General features: G+C 36.7%; 3 protein-coding genes across 3 annotated transcripts; 1 reads left to right on the top strand and 2 right to left on the bottom strand.

The window, feature by feature from the left end:
• Positions 1 to 638: 638 nt before the first annotated feature.
• Positions 639 to 4,083, bottom strand: LOC122001871 (protein CONSERVED IN THE GREEN LINEAGE AND DIATOMS 27, chloroplastic-like). Its single transcript, XM_042556842.1, has 7 exons — positions 3,719 to 4,083; positions 3,495 to 3,647; positions 3,314 to 3,391; positions 2,856 to 2,951; positions 2,220 to 2,255; positions 1,074 to 1,225; positions 639 to 990 (listed from the first exon to the last, which is right to left on the bottom strand). The coding sequence occupies exons 1-7, from the start codon at positions 3,962 to 3,964 to the stop codon at positions 828 to 830; spliced, it is 924 nt and encodes a 307-aa protein (XP_042412776.1). The 5' UTR covers positions 3,965 to 4,083; the 3' UTR covers positions 639 to 827.
• Positions 4,084 to 14,423: 10,340 nt separating this feature from the next.
• On the top strand, positions 14,424 to 16,390 carry LOC122001870 (40S ribosomal protein S29-like). The gene is made up of 3 exons (XM_042556841.1): positions 14,424 to 14,613; positions 14,878 to 14,977; positions 16,214 to 16,390. Exons 1-3 carry the CDS (start codon positions 14,552 to 14,554, stop codon positions 16,220 to 16,222), a joined length of 171 nt encoding a protein of 56 aa, XP_042412775.1. The 5' UTR covers positions 14,424 to 14,551; the 3' UTR covers positions 16,223 to 16,390.
• Positions 16,391 to 16,558: 168 nt separating this feature from the next.
• On the bottom strand, positions 16,559 to 17,555 carry LOC122001869 (cysteine-rich and transmembrane domain-containing protein WIH2-like). Its single transcript, XM_042556840.1, has 3 exons — positions 17,398 to 17,555; positions 17,104 to 17,311; positions 16,559 to 16,821 (listed from the first exon to the last, which is right to left on the bottom strand). The coding sequence occupies exons 1-3, from the start codon at positions 17,444 to 17,446 to the stop codon at positions 16,776 to 16,778; spliced, it is 303 nt and encodes a 100-aa protein (XP_042412774.1). The 5' UTR covers positions 17,447 to 17,555; the 3' UTR covers positions 16,559 to 16,775.
• Between the last annotated feature and the right edge of the window lie 1,999 nt (positions 17,556 to 19,554).

Raw genomic sequence — 19,554 nt, 5'->3', positions numbered from 1 at the left:
TTGTGTATTGTCTTTTTTTTTAGGTAGCGGGTAAATGATTATGAAGTCGCTTAGAGTATCCTGTCTGCCGGTCTCACGTTACTTTAGAAGATGGTCTTTATTTTGCTCATGTTTTCTTACATATTTTTCTTATGGTATTGGCATTGTATTGATGTTCAGTCATGTGGCTATTTTATCATTTTGGTATTCAATTGTGTTTAAGTCGTGCTAACATGCATTGTATCTTTTTGGTTGATGTGACTTTCCTATGTCTTCCGCTGTGTTTTTAGTACAGTCGTGTGGGTTGCTTATTATATAATTGCGTGGTTATGCTCTTTCTGTTCTAGTTGTGTACGCTGTGTATATAACTGTGTGGTTGTGAATGATCTAGCTGTATGGGCTGTTGATAACTTATAACTAATCTTGTGACATTATATACATGTTTCATTTGTCACTGTCATCATCTACATCTTATTCTGACGCATATCCACTACTGTTCTTCTTCGTTCACTCGTCGAAAAGTGTACTGACTTGAGCGTTGGAGGGCCTTGCCAAGGATCCCTTCTCTAATTTTTAGACACTAATGTTTTGTCGGATCGTCTGACTGTGTGTATGATCGGAAGAAGGTTACATTCTAAGTTAAAGAAGTCTTATGTCAGTGAACAAATCATTCACCAGAGCCAACGCGTCATCTCCTTAGCATTCAGACAAGAATAGAACAGGAACAGGGTCAAAAGGCCATGCACAGCAAAACAAAGGTATTTTTGATATCGTCTGCTTAATTACTATGCAATATTTGCAGTATTATGATGCTTCTGTGTTCTGGGAACTACAATTTATCTGTTCTTCTAATTCAGCAAATCGTCCCATTTGCAGTATTGGCCTCCTGCTAAGGCACGGTAGAAGCGATCCCGGCAGTAAACTGGCCTTCCATCTGCTGCTTCAGCTGCCGCAGCCGCAAGGTCATCGTTGTCCTTGACCTCTATTGGTAACCTCAGCAGCTCTTCCTTTCTGCATATGCCAATGACAAGCAAGCAGTTCAAAAGTGAACTATAGCCCACACTTTGAATTTTATTCCAAGGACAAGAACTTGCCTTAGATTCAGTTTGCTCTGTGAATTTGGCACAAAACCAGAATGCAGGAAGTCTTCAGCTGGAGCAGCAAATATGAACAAAGATACGGCACCGACAAGCAAAACTCCGGTCCCGACTAACGTTTGCTTCAACAACTTGATTACTGGTTTTACCTGCTTGATGGGTGAGGTAAAAGACTGTTAGTTTGATTAGCAAAGACAGAATGCTTGTGCAAGTATATGGAAAGCAGAGAGCAAAGAAATAGATGGACTAAATGGAACACAAAGTGGCTCGATAGGCTCCTCAGCTTATCGTATCAGTTCGAGTCGCTTGACCCGCCGACAAGACAAGTATGTCTATTCAGGTCGAGTACCCTGCCCAACCCAACTTAGCCTAGTCCACTTATTAGACCCGGCCATCCCACTCACTCGTAGCAATGTTGGCATTATTCTCTTCGCTTGTAGCAAGGTAAAGCAATGCACAAACTATGCCTGTCACATGTTCTACAAGGAGATCATAAATCGTTATGTGTTCACTAATCTTACTATTTCTCCTCTAAAAGGAACCCATGACTAATCTACGAGACTAAAGTCGCCGAAGACTTATCAAAGCAACGAATGGTTTGGGTAGAAATATAGGAGAGGGATGACCACAAAATGCTAAATGAAGCATGAATAACTCGAGTTGCATTTACTCAAAAAAAAAATGTCATTACAAGAAAACTCAGATTAACTACCGAAATAAAATTTTGTTATCTTTCACCCAAGCAAAGATAGGAAGGAATCAATGAAGAAGAAGAACAGCAACAACCCCCTTCTAAGTAAATAACATGAAAGAAAAATTGAACTTCGTCCATCCTCATTACTTCCACCTGCCCTATATCTTCTATCCCTCCTACTTTCATTCCCCACAAGAAACAAGATCAATCTTATTCATTTTTTTCCTTTAACTTCCTTTACTTTCTTCTCCACTTTGTTGCCAAATAAACTCCGAAAAACATTTACTTGGATGGAAGAAGCTAGAGGGAACTAGATGAAGGACTTCTAAAGAGAATATCACAAAAATGATATTTTGAACCTAACTGTGCTCTTCTCTGTAGAAGATTTCTTTCTTCTTAATTAGGAATTTGCCTTCTCATAAAAATGAATAGCAATAAGGGCCACATACCTTATAAGATCCCAAGAGCCTATCACGAGCCAGTACCTAGCACAAGAAAATGCCACAAACTTAATTAATTTCTCTACCATTAAATAATTCTCAAAGTGTAACTAGAATATGTTTTGTCACAACTAAATATTCATAGCTTTGCAATTTCTCATTAAGATATGGGCAAAAATAAAAAGTTACAAGTGTGCCCTATCATATTTTTCATACCGAAAATGGCCTTTTGCTACTACTGTTTTAGCAGCCACGTAATCACTGCTAGTCAAAAAATCAATATATAAATCACTTTTATATAAAAAAAATACTACTACTACAGTTGTTGTAGCGGTCATTTTAAGAGATTTATATCTTTTTATAGTCAATTTAACTTATTTAAAGTGATTTTAATCAACATTAAATAATATGGATCAAATTGATAATATTTTCGTATATAAAAAATGATCAGCATCTTTAATTTAGAGCAATTTCGAACCATAAAATATGATGAGGCATTATTTTATCTAATTTTATTTTAAAAAGGAGTGTGTTTTTTTTTTTTTGATGATTCAGATAATTAGTAATTAATTAGGGTGTTTTTTTTTAAAAAAATTGCCGTTAAGATATTCCTTCCAAAACACACTCTTTCCCATCATGACTTACCTCAGGTGGTTTGGCCCAGATTTGCCCATCATACCACCCAGTTTCTTCGTAGGGTATCACTGCTGACAACAGCCTGTTGCCCACATAACTCCATCCCTGCCCCATGAAAACATCTAATTCAGTATATATATTTAAGTCATGGAGTTCCTAAAAAAGTGCTTCTAGTTTTTCAGATTTCCTAGAAAAATAAATAATATCTTTTTCATAACCAGCTGTAGTGCTGCATTTAAAGAACATAAGATGACGGTAAAGATAAAATGGAAAGTGCCCTTTAATAAATCTAAAAGCCAGTAGGTTTTTTAAAAATTTCACAACTTTCTTTCTAACATGTTTGAATGCAAGAAGAGCTGTGTGTGTATATCTATCTCCGTCAAAATTCGTAACAGTACTCCTACCGTGCCATGTGTCTCAGATGATAAGAAAACATGATTTCTCAAATGAATTCTGCAATTATATACCAAATAAATCCGCAACAGGACTAAAGCCACCAGGAGAAGAGTGCCAATCCCAGCTGCAAGGACAAACTTCAGCGGTTCCTGCCATGAATGAATTAATTAATTATAAAGAGAAAGCATTTAATTAGGACAAAATTTAAAGGTTTAATTTATGAATTAGGGTTTGTTTCAGCAGTGCATGCACCTTGGAAGGGCTAAAGCTTGAAGCTGCAATCGGTGCTCCTACGACAGTAAACGTAAGCAGCGATAAGCTTCCGATGCGCAAGAGAAAGTCGGCAGCGGTTAGCTCCCCCCATGAGTAAAGCATGCCATCCTTCAACGCTTCGTACTCATTAACCTGTTAGTAATTAATTATGAGATTTTTTGATATATGTTGCAGTGGATTGGAGCGACAACAGTAGTACTCACGGGCCGCTGCTCGAAGGGGACCTCGATCTCCAAGCCAGGGTCCCAACCCTGCTCTGCGAAGCCACCGGCGTTGCCGCCCCCAGCGTCGTCTTTGGTGGCCCTGGCATAGCAAAAGCGGCTCTGCTTTGTGCTTGCGGGGCACTTCCACCCCCAAACTTTGAGCACCAACTCGCCACGGCGCCTGCCACCGGTTGCTGTCACTCTGCTGCTGCTGATTCCACAGCTAGAAATATGCAGCCTTAGCATAGCTTCAGCGGGTCTTCGAACTTCAATCCAAATTCTAAGGAAGTGAAAGAGAAAATCAGTTTAATTAAATCTGTGTTCGTGGGAGAGGGATGTGGACCAGAAGAAGGCAGTATATATATGTATATGGCGATATTCGAGTGTTGGGGATCGATCTGGTGGCTGATCTTAATTGGATATCTGGTAGTGGTCATGGTCGAGGGACGGCTTAGCTGCGCGATTCTGTGGCAGATGTGGGGGAGGTGGCAGGGCACGAGGCGATAGAGTTGGCACGCACCGTCGACGCGTGCTCTGCCCCTGCAAGTTCCCCATCGGCTCGTGCACGTCGCAGGCTTTTTCATTAAAAAAAAAAAAATGGATAAAAACTCAAAAGACTGTTCTATTTTTTTTTATAATGATATTGTAATAATTATATGTTATATTATACTAAATTTTAAACTCTAAATATTAGCGTATTAAAATAGAATACTAACTTAATCAAAATTATCTAAAATTTATCAAAAATTATTTTAAAATAATGGTAGAAGTTACTAAATAATTACTTACTAATCCTATTTAAAAGTTGAAAAGACGAAATGGTCGAAATGATCTAAATAATGTGGCTAGAATATTGATCGAGTTGTCATAACCTGAAGGGGGAGGGTATGATGAGTTATCTTCTAAGTTGAATAAGTCGTCAAAAGATCTCTAGTTAACGCTACCTGCAGACAACGACCGGATTGACCCGGTCCCTAGTACCTCAATGCTTGAGGCAAGTCCCAAAAATATTTAAGGAGCCGAATAAACACTAGAATAATAAAGTTCATGGAGAATAAGCATAGAAAATATACCCTTGGCTTGAAGGGGCACCCTCTAGTAAATTGATGAGCTGGTCGTGACGCTGATCAAATCGTCGTGACCTGGAAGAGTAGATGAATGTGAGCCAGACGAGGTGCTAAATCTGATGACACAAAGAGGGATGTTGCATGGATCCAAAAGCGGCATGTAAGTCAGAATATGGTAGCGATACAAAGGTCGGAAAATGGCACGCAGGTCAGAAATAGAACAGACCAGGGCTCAGAGGCTCGATATGCTGCAATAGTGGATCTATACTGAAGGCGGTCAGATCTACACCGGAAGTGTACGACAACACTGCAGACCTATGCTAGATCGGCACTGACATGGTCGTCAGCGAGGGAGAAGGTGTTAAGGGAGGCGACAATGGCCTCGATTTGCTACCAGCATGGGCGGCAGTGAAGAAGAAGGCATCAACAGCGATAGTGGTGACGTTGATAACGATAATGGTGGTGTCGGCAGCGACGACCTATGAGGGCGGTGAGGTCTTTAAGGGAGACGATCCGAAAAGGGTTTTGCCCCTTCTCTTCTCGGATATAGCGAGAGCAGAGATGGAGGTGGCGGCGAGAGGTGAGGAAGCGCTCCTTTGCTGTGATGGTGCTGGAGAGGAGAGGAAGAGGGGTTGACGACATGCCTAGCCTACGTCGGCTGCATGAAGGGTAGCAACGTGTTTAGCCAAAAGAGATGGACAAGAGGAGAGACCCAGGCAATGCCTCCGTCGATGGTGGCATCCTCGCGTGCGTTGGTGGCCTCCACGAAGGGCGACCATGTGCGAAGGAAGAAGAGACGAAGACACCCCCTCCCTCTTAGCGGTTGGCCCCCTCCTTCCTTTTCATCCAAGCCCAAAGACCTAAAAGGAGGATGCATAGATAAATCACCAAAATGCCCTTCCTCCTTCTCCCTAATCCCTCTCAAGCCCCTCAAATACATCCGCATCACAAACTTTCCATTCAAATCTAGTCAAAGGAGGCACGAGTCCAATTGATTAGACAGTCGATCGCAAAGGTTGAATCACTCCTGAATACAGAGTCAGATCGTAGTGCTCGTCATATAATGTCTTGCCAGTAGCTGTGGCGATGCCGAACGAACGACAGAAGCGGTGTTGATCAAGTGACGAAAAACCATGCCAAGTAGACGGTCGGGCGAATGCCGAGCGAGCGATCGAGTGATGTCGAGCAAGCGATCGAGTAGTGCTGAGTAGGAGAGGAGCCCGTTAGATCAAAGGACACGGAGCCTGAGTAATCGAAGATGAACGAGAGTGAACCCCGGGAACTGAGAAGGAGTGGATCTAGTGAACTGAGTGGGAGAGGATCCCAAGAGATCAAAGGGCATGGAGCCTTTATAATCAAAGACAAACGGGAGCGAAGTTTGTAAGCTGAGCGGGAGAGGATCTGTGAACTAAGCGAGAGTAGAACCAGTGAGATCGAAGGGTGTGGAGCCTGTGGGATACTCTGGTCTGAGATCTGTGATGATACTCTGAAAGGAATCCCTGTCCGAAGAAACTTCGGCAGCATCTCCCCTGTACGGGTGATAAAATATACCTCAGCCACACTCGACTGGAATATATATATATATACAAAATATAAACAACAGAGCACACAGTTTAATATACTCAGCCTACCCGGCTGGACAAAAATAAATACAACATATATCATAATACGACAGCGCACTCAGCTGGAACAAAATAAACACACAGCAGCGGAAGACATAAAGCGATACGAACGTAAAACTAACAACGACACTAACAAAAATACCTGTCCTCACAGACTTGACCCAAAATTCACATCGACTTATTGAAAAACAAAATACACAAAATCAATATATCACCCCAAACAATAACAAAACCAAAACGAAAACTATCCTCGAGTGTGACGTAGGACCCAGGACTGGCATCCATGACTCATCTACCTGTTACCTGGCGAAAGAAAACCATTTTGTGGGGTGGTGAGTATTGGAACTCAGCGGGTAAGGAAAGAGATAGTGCATGAACATAACATGTAAGTAGAGAGTGTCAACAATATACAGCCTCATAAGAAGAATAGCAGATACTATAATAGAACCAAAATAAATGCTCATACCTGAAATCATATCCTAGGCTAGGTATAGTAGGTCAGAACTGGTACTAATCTGCTACAGTATTGCTCATACTACAGAGGTAATAAACAAGGTATATACAAATTTACAATGACTAAACATCTACAATGAGAATATATCTCAACACAAGTAAGCATATCAGCATACGTGAACAACAGCAGTAAGTAAGCAATAACAGCATATATAGACAGCAGCCAAAACAAATATAATAACAACAGCGTATGCACGGATGGTCACTCCCGCCCATCTCCAGCCCTACCTGTATGGTCGAGAGGCCGGGTCAGTGACAGACTGTACACCACTCCAGCTACCACTCACACGAGTGGCCGAGGGGACAGTTGCATAGTAGCTAACTAGCTACATCTGCGACGGGGTCCCTGCTGCTCATACTCCAGCTACCACTCACACGAGTGGCCGAGTGCGGCACGACAGGACAAGCGGCATCAACTCCAGCTACCACTCTCTCGAGTGACCGAGGATGCGGCATGCATGCAATGACATGATGCAAACAATGCAACAGTCATCATATATATATATAAACAGAAACAGGTATACTACATGAAGCCAGCATGCTCAATATCGTACATAAATAAGCAACAGTTAAAGTATCCAAATATGATATTTAGTATTTGCTACGGATCATGGACAACAAGAAGAGACTGTATGGATATAGAAACGAATTTCTCAAAGATTGCATGGAAGTATCAAGCACAGGAAAGTAAGAGTGGAGTCAAGGTAAACAGTTCTTATCCAAAATAATTCATGCACTAAGGTCAAAGTACTAAAAGAAAATAAAGCAAGAAGTACCCGCCTCGAATGCAGAGTATCCAAACTGTCTTCAAGTCCAAAGTCTGTCTCGAGCTCAAGTCCTACAAGTATATGACATGAAACTTGATCTAAGGATCTATAAATCATTTAATTAACCTATTGATTATATTAGTTCCTTACTACCTAACTCCCAATCATCTAATTAATTTATCTAAATTAATTATGAACACCTAATCAATTAACTCAATTTATTATTCAATTTCACATGGTGCCTACAATATGTATTCAACCCCTCATAAACCGATAGCAACTTTGACCAATCAAATAGTTATGAAATTACCTATTCATTAATCACTTAATTGGAAATCACTCGATTAATTAATCCATTAAATGACATAAATTTAATACCAGTTAAACCTCTAAATTTATTAATTATTGGATAAGCTCCATATCTCAACTATTAAACTATAATCCACTATAATCAAAACGGTTTAAGTAATAATTATCGTTACCCAACCATTAGTTGATCATCTCCATCTCCGACAGCTGCTCCCCATGGTCACGCAGCTGACGATGGCACAGGATCGAGTACAGAAGCTAACGGTTGGAGGTTGTTGGGTCGCGGCTGGATACTGACGACGGTGGACGCCACTCACAAAAAACAAAGAAAGAGGAAGAAGACGTCTCCGACGTAGAGGTGCAGCAGCACCCGACATGGGCATCGCACCGTGGAGAGGAGAACAGTTGTGGAGTGGCACGGCAAAGAAGTGACAACGGTCGATTGCGAGGCGAAGGGCAGAGAAGAGCGGCGTGGCGGTAGGGCTTGTAGGCTATCGGCGCACAGGGTCGGCCCTGAGGCATGTCACCGGGGGCGATGGCCAAGGGCCCCCGATTTTTAGGGGCCCCCAAATTTGATATGCATATATAATATATATTATATATATTTAGATTGTTTTAATAAAAACCTATAAAATATATTTGATTGGATTATTTTAATAAAAGCCCAAAAATATATATATTGTTGAATTGTTTTGATAAAGGTCCAAAAAAAATATATATATATTTTCTATTAAAATTTAAGAAAAAAACTAAAAAACAAAAAAAAGAAAAAAAAAGAAGAAAGGTAAACGATCCTTTTTTTCTCTTTCCAAGATTTTATTTCTGGTACAATTCTTTCTTCATTAATTTTTTATAGAAGTCATAAGACTCTAAAGAGTAAAGAATGAATCTTGAACGCTAATTTCCTCCTTTCTTCTCCTTGGAATCTCTTCTAATTTATTAATTTTAGTTTCATCAACATCATCATTCATCAATATATAAACTTACAACCTAAGGTACCTACTTATCTATATTTTTTCTTATTGTCAATATTCAATATTGATTTTTAAGATTATATTGGAGTCAATATTTTATGATTTTTTTTACGGATTTGAAAGAGTTTAAATAAATCATCCCAATTTTAATCATCATAGAATAAGTTATATCGATTGCTTCAAGCACAAACTAGTCTTTATTGTTCTTTGACTATTATTTTTACTGCTTGTGTTTGTTTCATTATTAGCTTTGTTGCTAGTTTTGTGTGTTTTATTTTTACACTTGAAATTTGTAATACAAACATGTTTCTAAAAAAATATCAATCTTGGAGTCAGAAAAGAGACAAAAAAAAAGAGTGGAACAAATTATTGAAACTCACAAAGGTGTTCTTCGTAAGTTTTTTAAAGCTAGCTCTTCAATGAAAATTCAGTTGATGAATTGTAAGAAGAAAGTCAAGAAGAACTAAATGATCATGTAACAAATGAATAGTAATTGAGTAATAAAAAAGAATTAAATAATTATGCAATCAATGAGGGGGGAGAATTGAGAGAAAATGATGAGCATAATCATGCAACAAATGAGCATGAAGAATTGAGAGAGAATGATGATAATGATTTGAATGTAAATGTCTTTACAATTTTATGTATCAAAAATGAGATATTAGAAAAACTTAATTTTGAGAACCTTATTGATAATTTTACTTCTCAAAATGCTAAAAGATATAGATTTTTTATTTCATACTTATTTTTTTTTATTTGTAGGTATTACACTTTTTTGGAGAAACTTAGGAAATATATTTTGTATGGTATTGCATTTTTTGAAGAATCTTGAGAAATAAATTTTGTATGTAGTTTACCATATTTTAAATGAAATATATTGATTTTCAAGTTTTTCTATTAAATTATGTTCAAATTGCAAGTTAGTAAAAATTTTTTCCTAAGAGGTCACTTTTTTCTTTTCGCCCAAGGGCCCCTAAAAGTCAGGGCCGGCCCTGTCGGCGTAGCGATGCCACAAGAGCATCACGTGTGGGAGAGGGCAGCGCCGAATTAGGTTTAGAGAAGCAAAACCAAAAATTAACAATTAAACATTTCTTTCCTTAAATAGGGTAGTTAAAATAGACTTTACCCTAGCCCAAAAATTTATCCCCTTAACCTACGCCATACAAGCTCCGAAAAATTCTCAAAAAATTTCTAAAAATTCCTAAAAATCTCATTAAGGTTTTTCGTCCATTAAATCTTATTATTTAATTATTATTTGGACATCGTATTTTACATCTGTGAACTAAGCGAGAGTAGAACCAGTGAGATCGAAGGGTGCGGAGCCTGTGGGATACTCTGGTCTGAGATCTGTGATGATACTCTGATCCAAGACCAATAGTGATAGCTTAAAGCCAAATAGGAGAGGTGGAGCCCTGATATCAGTAGAAGAGAAGCCCATAGCACTCTTGATCAGGGAGCTGAGCCCCTAATCCCTAATCGGAGAGCAAGACTCTTAGTCCGTGATCAGAGAACTAGTCCCCTAGATCCTAATCAGGGAGCTATTACCCTAGTATCGATCAGTGAGCTATAGCATATCATGTTGATCGTTTGAGGATATATAATAGAAAAATTAACCTGCTGATCGACTGAGGATCCAACTCGATCCCTCGACTCCTGAATACCCGTGGAGTGAGGGAGAATATAATATAATAAGAATCAAACACTTGTGATGCATGAGGATATGGAGAATAAAGGTCTCGTCAAGATGAAGACCCGTAAGCTTCGAGCGTCCTGATCAACGAAGAATGATGTCTAAGAAATTTCATTTTTTATTCTGTACTATGGCGGCAATGTGTTCACTGAAATCCTCTGAAATCATGGCGATGGCAAAGAATTTTCCGACGTTGTCCATCTTCACATTCTAGATCAGGTGAAGTTTCCATAGACAACGCCAAATATGATCTTATCCGAAAGTGATGTAAGTGGTTGACAGAGAATGTAGCTCTACTACTGAGGATCCAACTCGATCCCTCAACTCCTGAATACCCATGGAGTGAGGGAGAATATAATATAATAAGAATCAAACACTTGTGATGCCTAAGGATATGGAGAATAAAGGTCTCATCAAGATGAAGACCCGTAAGCTTCGAGTGCCCTGATCAACCAAGAATGATGTCTAAGAAATTTTATTTTTTATTCTGTACTATGGCGGCAATGTGTTCACTGAAATCCTCTGAAATCATGGCGATGACAAAGGATTTTCCGACGTTGTCCATCTTCACATTCTAGATCAAGTGAAGTTTCCATAGACAACGCCAAATATGATTTTGTTCGAAAGCGATGAAAGTGGTTGACTGGGAATGTGGCTCTGTTGTTGACCAAAAGAAGACTTCGCGTTGTCCTGCGTAACATAAAGAGTGTTAATGCCTGGCCAGGGAAGGGGTCCTCGACGTTGACCCTCTGACGCTTAAGTCAGTGATCGAGTCGAGTAGATGAATAGTCGAATGAACAGTAGCTATGAGCGTGTAAAATTATGTAACATCGCATACCTTCGAATGTACATGGGAACCCCTTTTTATAGCGCCACTGTTGTATTTATGCATATATTCCAAAGCACTCCTAAGAAAGGACAGACCATAAAGTGATTCTGACACATTTTCTAAAATCTCTATGATTTGACAGTCTCGAAGCTTCGAAAGAGCGATTTGTTTGCATGATATCCTCCGTCCTTCGTGGCACAAACTTTCAAAAAAGAGTACAAAACCGTTGGGGCATGGGGCCCATAATCCCATAATGGGCCGACCAGCCATCACTCATGAGGATCACCCGCTCGGCTTTGCAGAATGTGATGAGTGACCGTCTTCACTCAACCTTTTCTTTTGCATCAAGGGCGCGATATTCTCGATCGGTCTGTAGGTCCGATTGACCGATCGGAAGGTCCAGTCGACTGGGTCATTATTACTTATTGCACCCTGAGGCCCGATTGGCCATCCAAGGTCCGATCGGCTACTCAAGGGTTGATTGTCCATATAGCCTGTTCAGGTGTGTCTCCGCCTCAATTGATGACTCTAAAAGTTTATCGCTCCTTGACTTTAACTGCCTCGTAAGTTGATCGATCTTAACTTACTTTTTGGGATCCACCCTTATTACCATATTAATCACTATAATAAGTACTAAATAATATTATATTAGATATTACACATTATATCCACTCCATAATAATTTCTACATGTTATAACAATTATTTTATAATTGTTATAATACTTCTAAAAATAAATAAAATTAGGATAGCTATCGGTAGCCACTGTAATAATAATAATAAAATAAGGAGTATTTTCTAGATAAAATCACTAAAAGATACTCTTTTGATTTTTTTTAATTTTTATTTTTTAAAAAGCGATGTTTATTTAATATTTCTTCGAATTTGGGATGCCCGTTTTTATTTTTACTTAAATTTGTTTTTATAAGCTAAGTATTACCGGAGCACCACTATTTTTTTTATATTAGGTATAATTTTCTTTCATAATTTATTTATCGGATAAATTTAAAATAAAATTTATGCATGTTTAAAAATTGATCTTTCGTAATATTCATAGCGATTTGAATTATCAACCCTTTAATTATTCCTAATTTATAAATATTCAAAAGTTAACTTTTAAAATATTTAAAATTCAAATTTAAATAATTTTATTTGTTCTCCGCGGACACCATGACAACTTTTAGTTTAGAAAGTAGCTTAAAAGTAAAGTTTTTTTTAACAAAAATAATTTAAAATTTAATTAAATGTGTCTTTGAACTTATTTTTTTTATTATTAAGTAAGAAGTTTAAAGATATTAATCTCGTAACCTGAAAATGTCCCCCGGGTTAATTTTATCATTTTAAATTTCAATCTAAATGGTCAATAGGTGACAAAAGCTAAATCACAGGATCTCTCTAAAACGATTTCACATAATTTAAAAAGAGATAAATTATAGAACACCTTACTAGATAAGGGACATGAGATAAATTTATTGAAACAATATTTGTTGCCGTTAAAAATCCAACCTTATCTCACTTTGGATCAACGATATAGCCAAGGGAGGGGGGATTTAAAAAAAAAATAGTCGGGATTTAAATTGCTGATTAAATATATGTATGCCATCATTTAAGAAATTAAATAAAGTGATAGATTTATTTTTAGTTTAGAAAGTTGAAGATGATAAATTTGCTAGTTTTGAAAGTTGATGACTATATATATTTAAGTACATTTTGATATTAAATTTTATTAAAAATTTAATTATGTAGTTTTTTTATATACAATATTAGATAAAAATTTATTATTTCCAATTTTTATGTATCTGATCGAGCGTTTTATTTAAATATGAGAAAACTAAGTTTGAAAAAAAACAAAATGAATATATATATATATATATATATATAATTGTGTGATATGGTGCGAGACTCAATTTTCAGACTCAGAATTCTTTGGATCATAATCTTTGGTCCGTTCTTGGACTAGAGGTTGTTCATAGGTGGGATTCTATGAATTCCACCTGTATAATAGGTGTGATCCATAAAATTTTATCTATTAATGATGTAATTCATCCTCCAAATTGTACTTTGATTTGGACCCTAATTTTTATACTTGTTTTATTATAAGATAATTTAGATCGTCTGAAATCATTAGACATTTTGAAATCTCTCGAGGTGTTCCGAGTGATTTCAGACGTCTCAAATTATCTTAGTCACAGAATTAAAACATAAAAGTAAAGTACATATATTTCCTTATGTGCTAGTCATTATTCTAAATGTTAGTAATTGTCCATGATTTATTTCTTCCATGTTAATCTTGAGATAGATTAACGAGGACGATGAGGATAAACATATTTACTTTTTTTTGTCACAATATATAATACATGTGAGAACAAATACGCTACATGTCCTTCGATGTGCACTTGCATGCATGTCTAAGGAGGCAAGCTCATTGACAGTGTTGACTGCCAAATGAGTGTGCCTCCTCAGTTAAGTATCAATTTCGTGTGTATATTTTGATTTAATTTTTTTTTACTTAATAATATTATAACTGAAACTCTAAAGTAAAACAAATAAAAAAAATTAAACAAAAGAAATGCATAAGTACAGAACATAAATATATATATATATATATATTAAAAATAATAATTCATCCTTTTTAATTTTAAAAATATTTATTTTAGTATAATTGTAATAGTTTTATTATATAGTTTGGTGTAATAATTTTGATCTCAAAATTATTATAATACTATTAAAGTTAAAATTATTTTAATTGAATTAAAATATAATTTGATATATTAATGCGACTTTTGGAAAAATAGGAAAGCCTTGATTTAGTGTTTTTTTTTCGTTCCAAAATAGGCCCCTTTTCCCTGAGGATCCGGCCTCCTTTTCCCTATATTTTTCATTTAAAAAAAAATTAAAAAAGACCGCGCCATAAAATAGTTTTTCCAAGACCGAAATTAGGGTTTCGCTTTCCAGGTTATAAAAGTGTCCTCCCCCTCCCGATTCTCCACCTCTCAAGTTCGCCGCCGCTGCTTCGGTTGTTTTGCTTTCCGATTCTAGCAAGAGCTGCCGGAGAGAAGTGAGATGGGGCACTCAAACGTCTGGAACTCGCATCCCAAGAACTATGGCCCTGGATCTCGGAAATGGTAAGTGGATCCGTCATTCAATCTCGTAAGTATGACCGATGCATATTCCGTGACCAGTTCGTTGTTTTCCTAGTAAAATTTTTGTTTTTGTAGGTTAGAGGTTCTGAATTTTCTTCTGAGACCAAATAGATGATTTAAATCTTGTTTTTGAATATCACAAGTTCCTGTTGTTTAAATTGAGATAGATGCTAGCCCTCATAGCTGGTTTCCTTCAGTCTTTTGACCCTTTTTTGTGTGTTAATGTTTGTTTACTATTTCTTGTAGTCGTGTTTGTGGGAACCCTCATGCAATAATCAGGAAATATGGCCTCATGTGTTGCAGACAGTGCTTCCGTAGCAATGCCAAGGAAATTGGCTTTATTAAGGTACTTAAAACATCTTTCTTGACATGTTTTTTGCTCGGTAACAGTCAGGATCAGTAAACTTGTTTACATGTTCTGTTTATCTTCTGCCAACATATGTAAGCTTGATCTGGTGCAAATTTTTTCTGTTATGCACATTTTCAAGCATTGTTAGATATTGACCGGACTTTCTAGGTTTGTTAATTTTCATTATAATTAGCAAGTTCTGAAATTGTTGCACTTAACATTTCTTTAACTTTAAATTTGTAATGTTTCTCCTCACCAAAACAACTGGTTCATTTAACTGATTCCGTTGGCGTTTACATATCTTTGATTAATATATAAGAGATTCATGGCAACACAAACTGATCTATCAAATTCTAGAGGGAAGCTTCTTGTATATGTTACAAGAGTTCTGTACTGCTATGATTTTTAGGAGCCCCTTGCGGTATCTACCTCTGCAATAGAAAAAGAACAACTCTATGAAGGCTCTAACTACCCCCTTATGCTGTATAAATCTTTAATCTTGTGAGGTTTTCTTTCTACAATCACCTTCTAACACCTGAATAAGAACTCATATAAAAAAATAAATAAATCTGTACTCGGTAGTGGTTTGAACGTTCTATAGGGATTTGATTGGTCGTTCAGGGTTTTATAATTTCTATTTTTTTCCCTCTTCTATGTTTCTTTTAATGTTAATACATTTTTTTGAGGAATAGCTCCAACAGGTATGCATATGTACATATTCGATTCCCTTTTGATATCATAGTCCTAATTCGAAACTTCAAAGTGGTTCTAACTTAAGCGCATGTATATATTGGATTCCTTTTAGATTTGGTAGTCCTATTCCAAAAGTTCAAAGTGGTTCTAACTTCATAGTATTTGCAACTGCATATTTTCGTTTCTGTTTTTATGTCTCCTGCTGCCAAAGAAATAAACGTATTTTAAGCTTAGTAGAGCAGTCTTTTAATTAATCTTTAACATTTATCTTAATCTGCTCCCAGTGGTTTGCCTAACACGATGGGTTGAAAACTAGAATCCTTATTTATCAAGCATCGTTTTTTCTGTTCTGTTCTTCTAACAATCCCATATCCACAGTATGAATGATGATACTACAAAATAAACCATTGGCTTATAACTTTTCTTTCCTAATACTCATTTGTTTGGACAACGCTTATACTTTTTTTTCCCCATTCATAGTTTATCGCTACTTAGCCATGATCATTTGATTCTAATTTGCCTTTTCAATTATTCATGTAGTATCGTTGACGGGAGGATCTTAACGTGTTGCAGCATGAAAATATTATTCACTGGAGGATTTTATTTTGGTTCTGTCTTTTTACTCTTTCATCATGAAATTCAAACTTGGGTTGTGGTTGAAAAATGTACTGATAAATAGTTTGTTTTAATTGCATACATTTCATACCCCTTTAATCAGGCTAAAAGAGTATGAAAATCCAATAATTTCTAGATGTATTTAGAAAATTGCTTGATGTATATATTCATGGAAAGATAAAATGGTATATTAGTATTTGAAACAACAATATGCATTATTTCTTTCTCAAGACCAGAAAGATAAACAATCTAACACGCCAAACACGGCCATTAATTAAACAATTCATTCTTATTAGACAGCAAAGACCGTGAAGACAATAATATCTAAATGTAAAACCACAAAAACACACCAAACCGAGGTTTCCTAACAATTCAGATTAAAAATAAAAAACAGATCAATAATTACAATATATTTTCCCGGAGGAATTTTAATTCAAATAGGCGAATGGTGTCCCCTTAAATTCAGATGATATAGTTCTCACCACTCTCAGATGCAAGCATCCAGAAGGCAGCAGCAACAAAGAGCAGCCAAGCTTCAGAAACAAAAATGAAAAATTGGTAAGTATATGTCTCACACTTCAGAAAGAGTGGATTCATTTTGAAGATTCTCTGTGAAGAATCAATGTATGAGCGTGCTTTGAGGGAGATTTCGTCAATGGAGAAATTTCCCAAAGACAAAATCTAGAGGGGAGAACTTTTGATCGAGTTTGATCTATTATTATTCTACTTGCTCGATCCAAAGTTCTCTCTGTTTTCTTCGTGCCAGATCTGGCGAGAGTTTAGAACGAGAGAGAGAGAGAGAGGGGGTTCGTTACCATCCCTCGAGGAAGGTCGGCCCGCTGCTCTGCTGCTGGCGTGGCGGCGGCTGCGCATAGGGCGGTGGATATCCCTGCTGGGGATACCCCGCCGGTGGATATCCCTGCTGAGGATACCCCGCCGGGGGATAACCCTGCGGCGGATACCCTTGTGGTGGGTATCCCTGCGGCGGGTATGCGCCCTTGGGGTACGCCTCCGGCGGATAACCTAATCCGTCACAGAAGAATGAAAACTCAGTCAGATTCCGATCCGATTCGAAACCAGCGAAATCGACTGGGATGGGAGATGATTACCTTGAGCGGGAGGGACGCCGACGGGAGGCTGTTGGTTGTAGTAGCTCATCGTCCTGCTCGATCTTCCTCCCCAAATCCGAGGCGACTACCAGAAGAAGACCAGACGAATATAATTTCTGGAGGCAGAGGAAGAAGGTACTGGTCTGGATAATGATTAGAAATGGACGGCTGCGATGGGATGAATTGTTCGGAGCGTGAAGATGGGGCCGTCCATTTCAAAATCGACAGGTGGATCCGGAGCGGGTATTGGTGGGGACGATGAGTTGGGGGCAGGTGCCTGCATTCAATTATTTTAGGTTGGCTGTAATTTTGTTCGCATTCATTTTTTTTTAAAGATTAATCGCCTTTGCCGGAGATCTCTGGCCTCTGTTGAGATAGAACGAGGAAAAGTCAGGGAAAGAGACGGCTTGTTTGAAAGGGCAGAAAGAGTAATTAATGTTATTTGGGAGGAAAGCAAAAAGAATCATTATAAATTTATTTTAAAATAAATTAAATTAATAATATTAATGATGATAATAATAATAGGTTAAAAATATATATAATAAATAAATAAATTTTTAAATAATTTTATAATATATATATATATATATATATATTATATATATATATATATATATAGAATAAATTGATCGAAATAATTAATTAAAATTTTAATTAAAAATCTAATTTCAATCGCCGAGAGTGAGGCACTACTGTTGCTCGTTGCTTACCTCTTCCTTTCGGGCAGTCGGAGAACAATCATTGGGAGCGTCTCCTCGTCATCGTTGTTGCCTTCTCAAGCATGCTTGTGTCGTCACGCGTCATCTCTATTATTGCTGTCCATTGAGAGAGCCCCGACCATTTCTTCCTCCTCAAGCTTTGGCAGCTCGCTCTCCACTGTTACTATTCGCCAAGAGAGCCCTGACCATCTCCTCCTTCTACTCATAAGGATAAAATTGAAAGAAATTTTATTTACCTTTCCCTTTACCTTATATTCTAAGTTGGAATATACAATTAAAAATTTTCTTTCCTCTCATAGTCTCATTTACCGTCCCTCCTATTTCCTCCCCTCCTCCCAAACATAAGTCAGGGTCAACTAGTTCAGCTGATAATTATTTCAAAATTTATTTTATTGTGTTTTTAGATTTAAAACATTTTTATCAAAATATGAATATCTTTATCTAAATATCAGTGTTTGAACACTTTATAAGTTCTGACTGTTACTTTTTCTTAAATAGAATGAATTTTGCAAATATTCAAATTTGTCCGTCACATTTTTAAAATAGATGTTGAAAAATATTAAAATAAAACTTTTAGGTATTTGATAAAGTTCAAGGCGACCTTAAATAAATTGTTTATATTTCTTCTAAAATAAAATTATTAAGATGCTTCGGATAGGTATGAATTCCGACGAATCTTTTTTTATTTTTCCCTTGACTAGTAGATTTTTTCTACTGTAATATTTCAAAATATGCTTTTAAAATTCTAAATATTTTAAAAAGCACAGTCTGTTCTTTCTTAAATGGCGCATGTTATTTTACCCTAATTATTTTATCTCCTTGTTTTTCTGTTTCCTCTCTTCAGTGTCAACCAGTTCCATAATAATTTTAAAGGGTAAAAAAATCTCACTTTGGTAATGATTAAAATGACATCTGATATCAAGTATCTAATTTATATCAATTAATAATAAGATAATTGAGTTTAGTCCTATAAAAAAATTTTATTGACCGGATAAATTGAAAAAAAATTTGTAATGGATGATCTATCAGTCTAATATTTTTGGTTCAACTGACCATTAAAAGAAATTTATCTTTTAATTTATCAAAATTGGGAATTGATTCTTAGAAATCCGAGAAAATGAGCTATAAAAATACATTATAAAAAAATGACACCCTATTATCTTCCTTTTTTTAATAAAAGATGCTCCAATCTATCTATAATTCTAACTATTCTCTATTATACTATTTCCATTATTATCTCTCTCATATATTTTTTTACTTAAATCTTGAACTGAAGACATTGTAGGAGCTATTAATTCGTAGTTACTATATAGTTATAGTATCTACAGTTCCGTAACTACTATAACTGAGCTACCACACAATTGTAATAACTACTATTTTCATAATTGTTATACAGTTGTAGCAGTTATAATTTCGTAATTACTACAACTAAGCTACC

The sequence above is a fragment of the Zingiber officinale genome, chromosome 7A (genome assembly GCF_018446385.1).
Source record: "Zingiber officinale cultivar Zhangliang chromosome 7A, Zo_v1.1, whole genome shotgun sequence".
NCBI lineage: Eukaryota > Viridiplantae > Streptophyta > Magnoliopsida > Zingiberales > Zingiberaceae > Zingiber > Zingiber officinale.
Note: the sequence above shows the minus strand (reverse complement) of the source record. Positions and strands in the feature narration are given on the sequence as shown.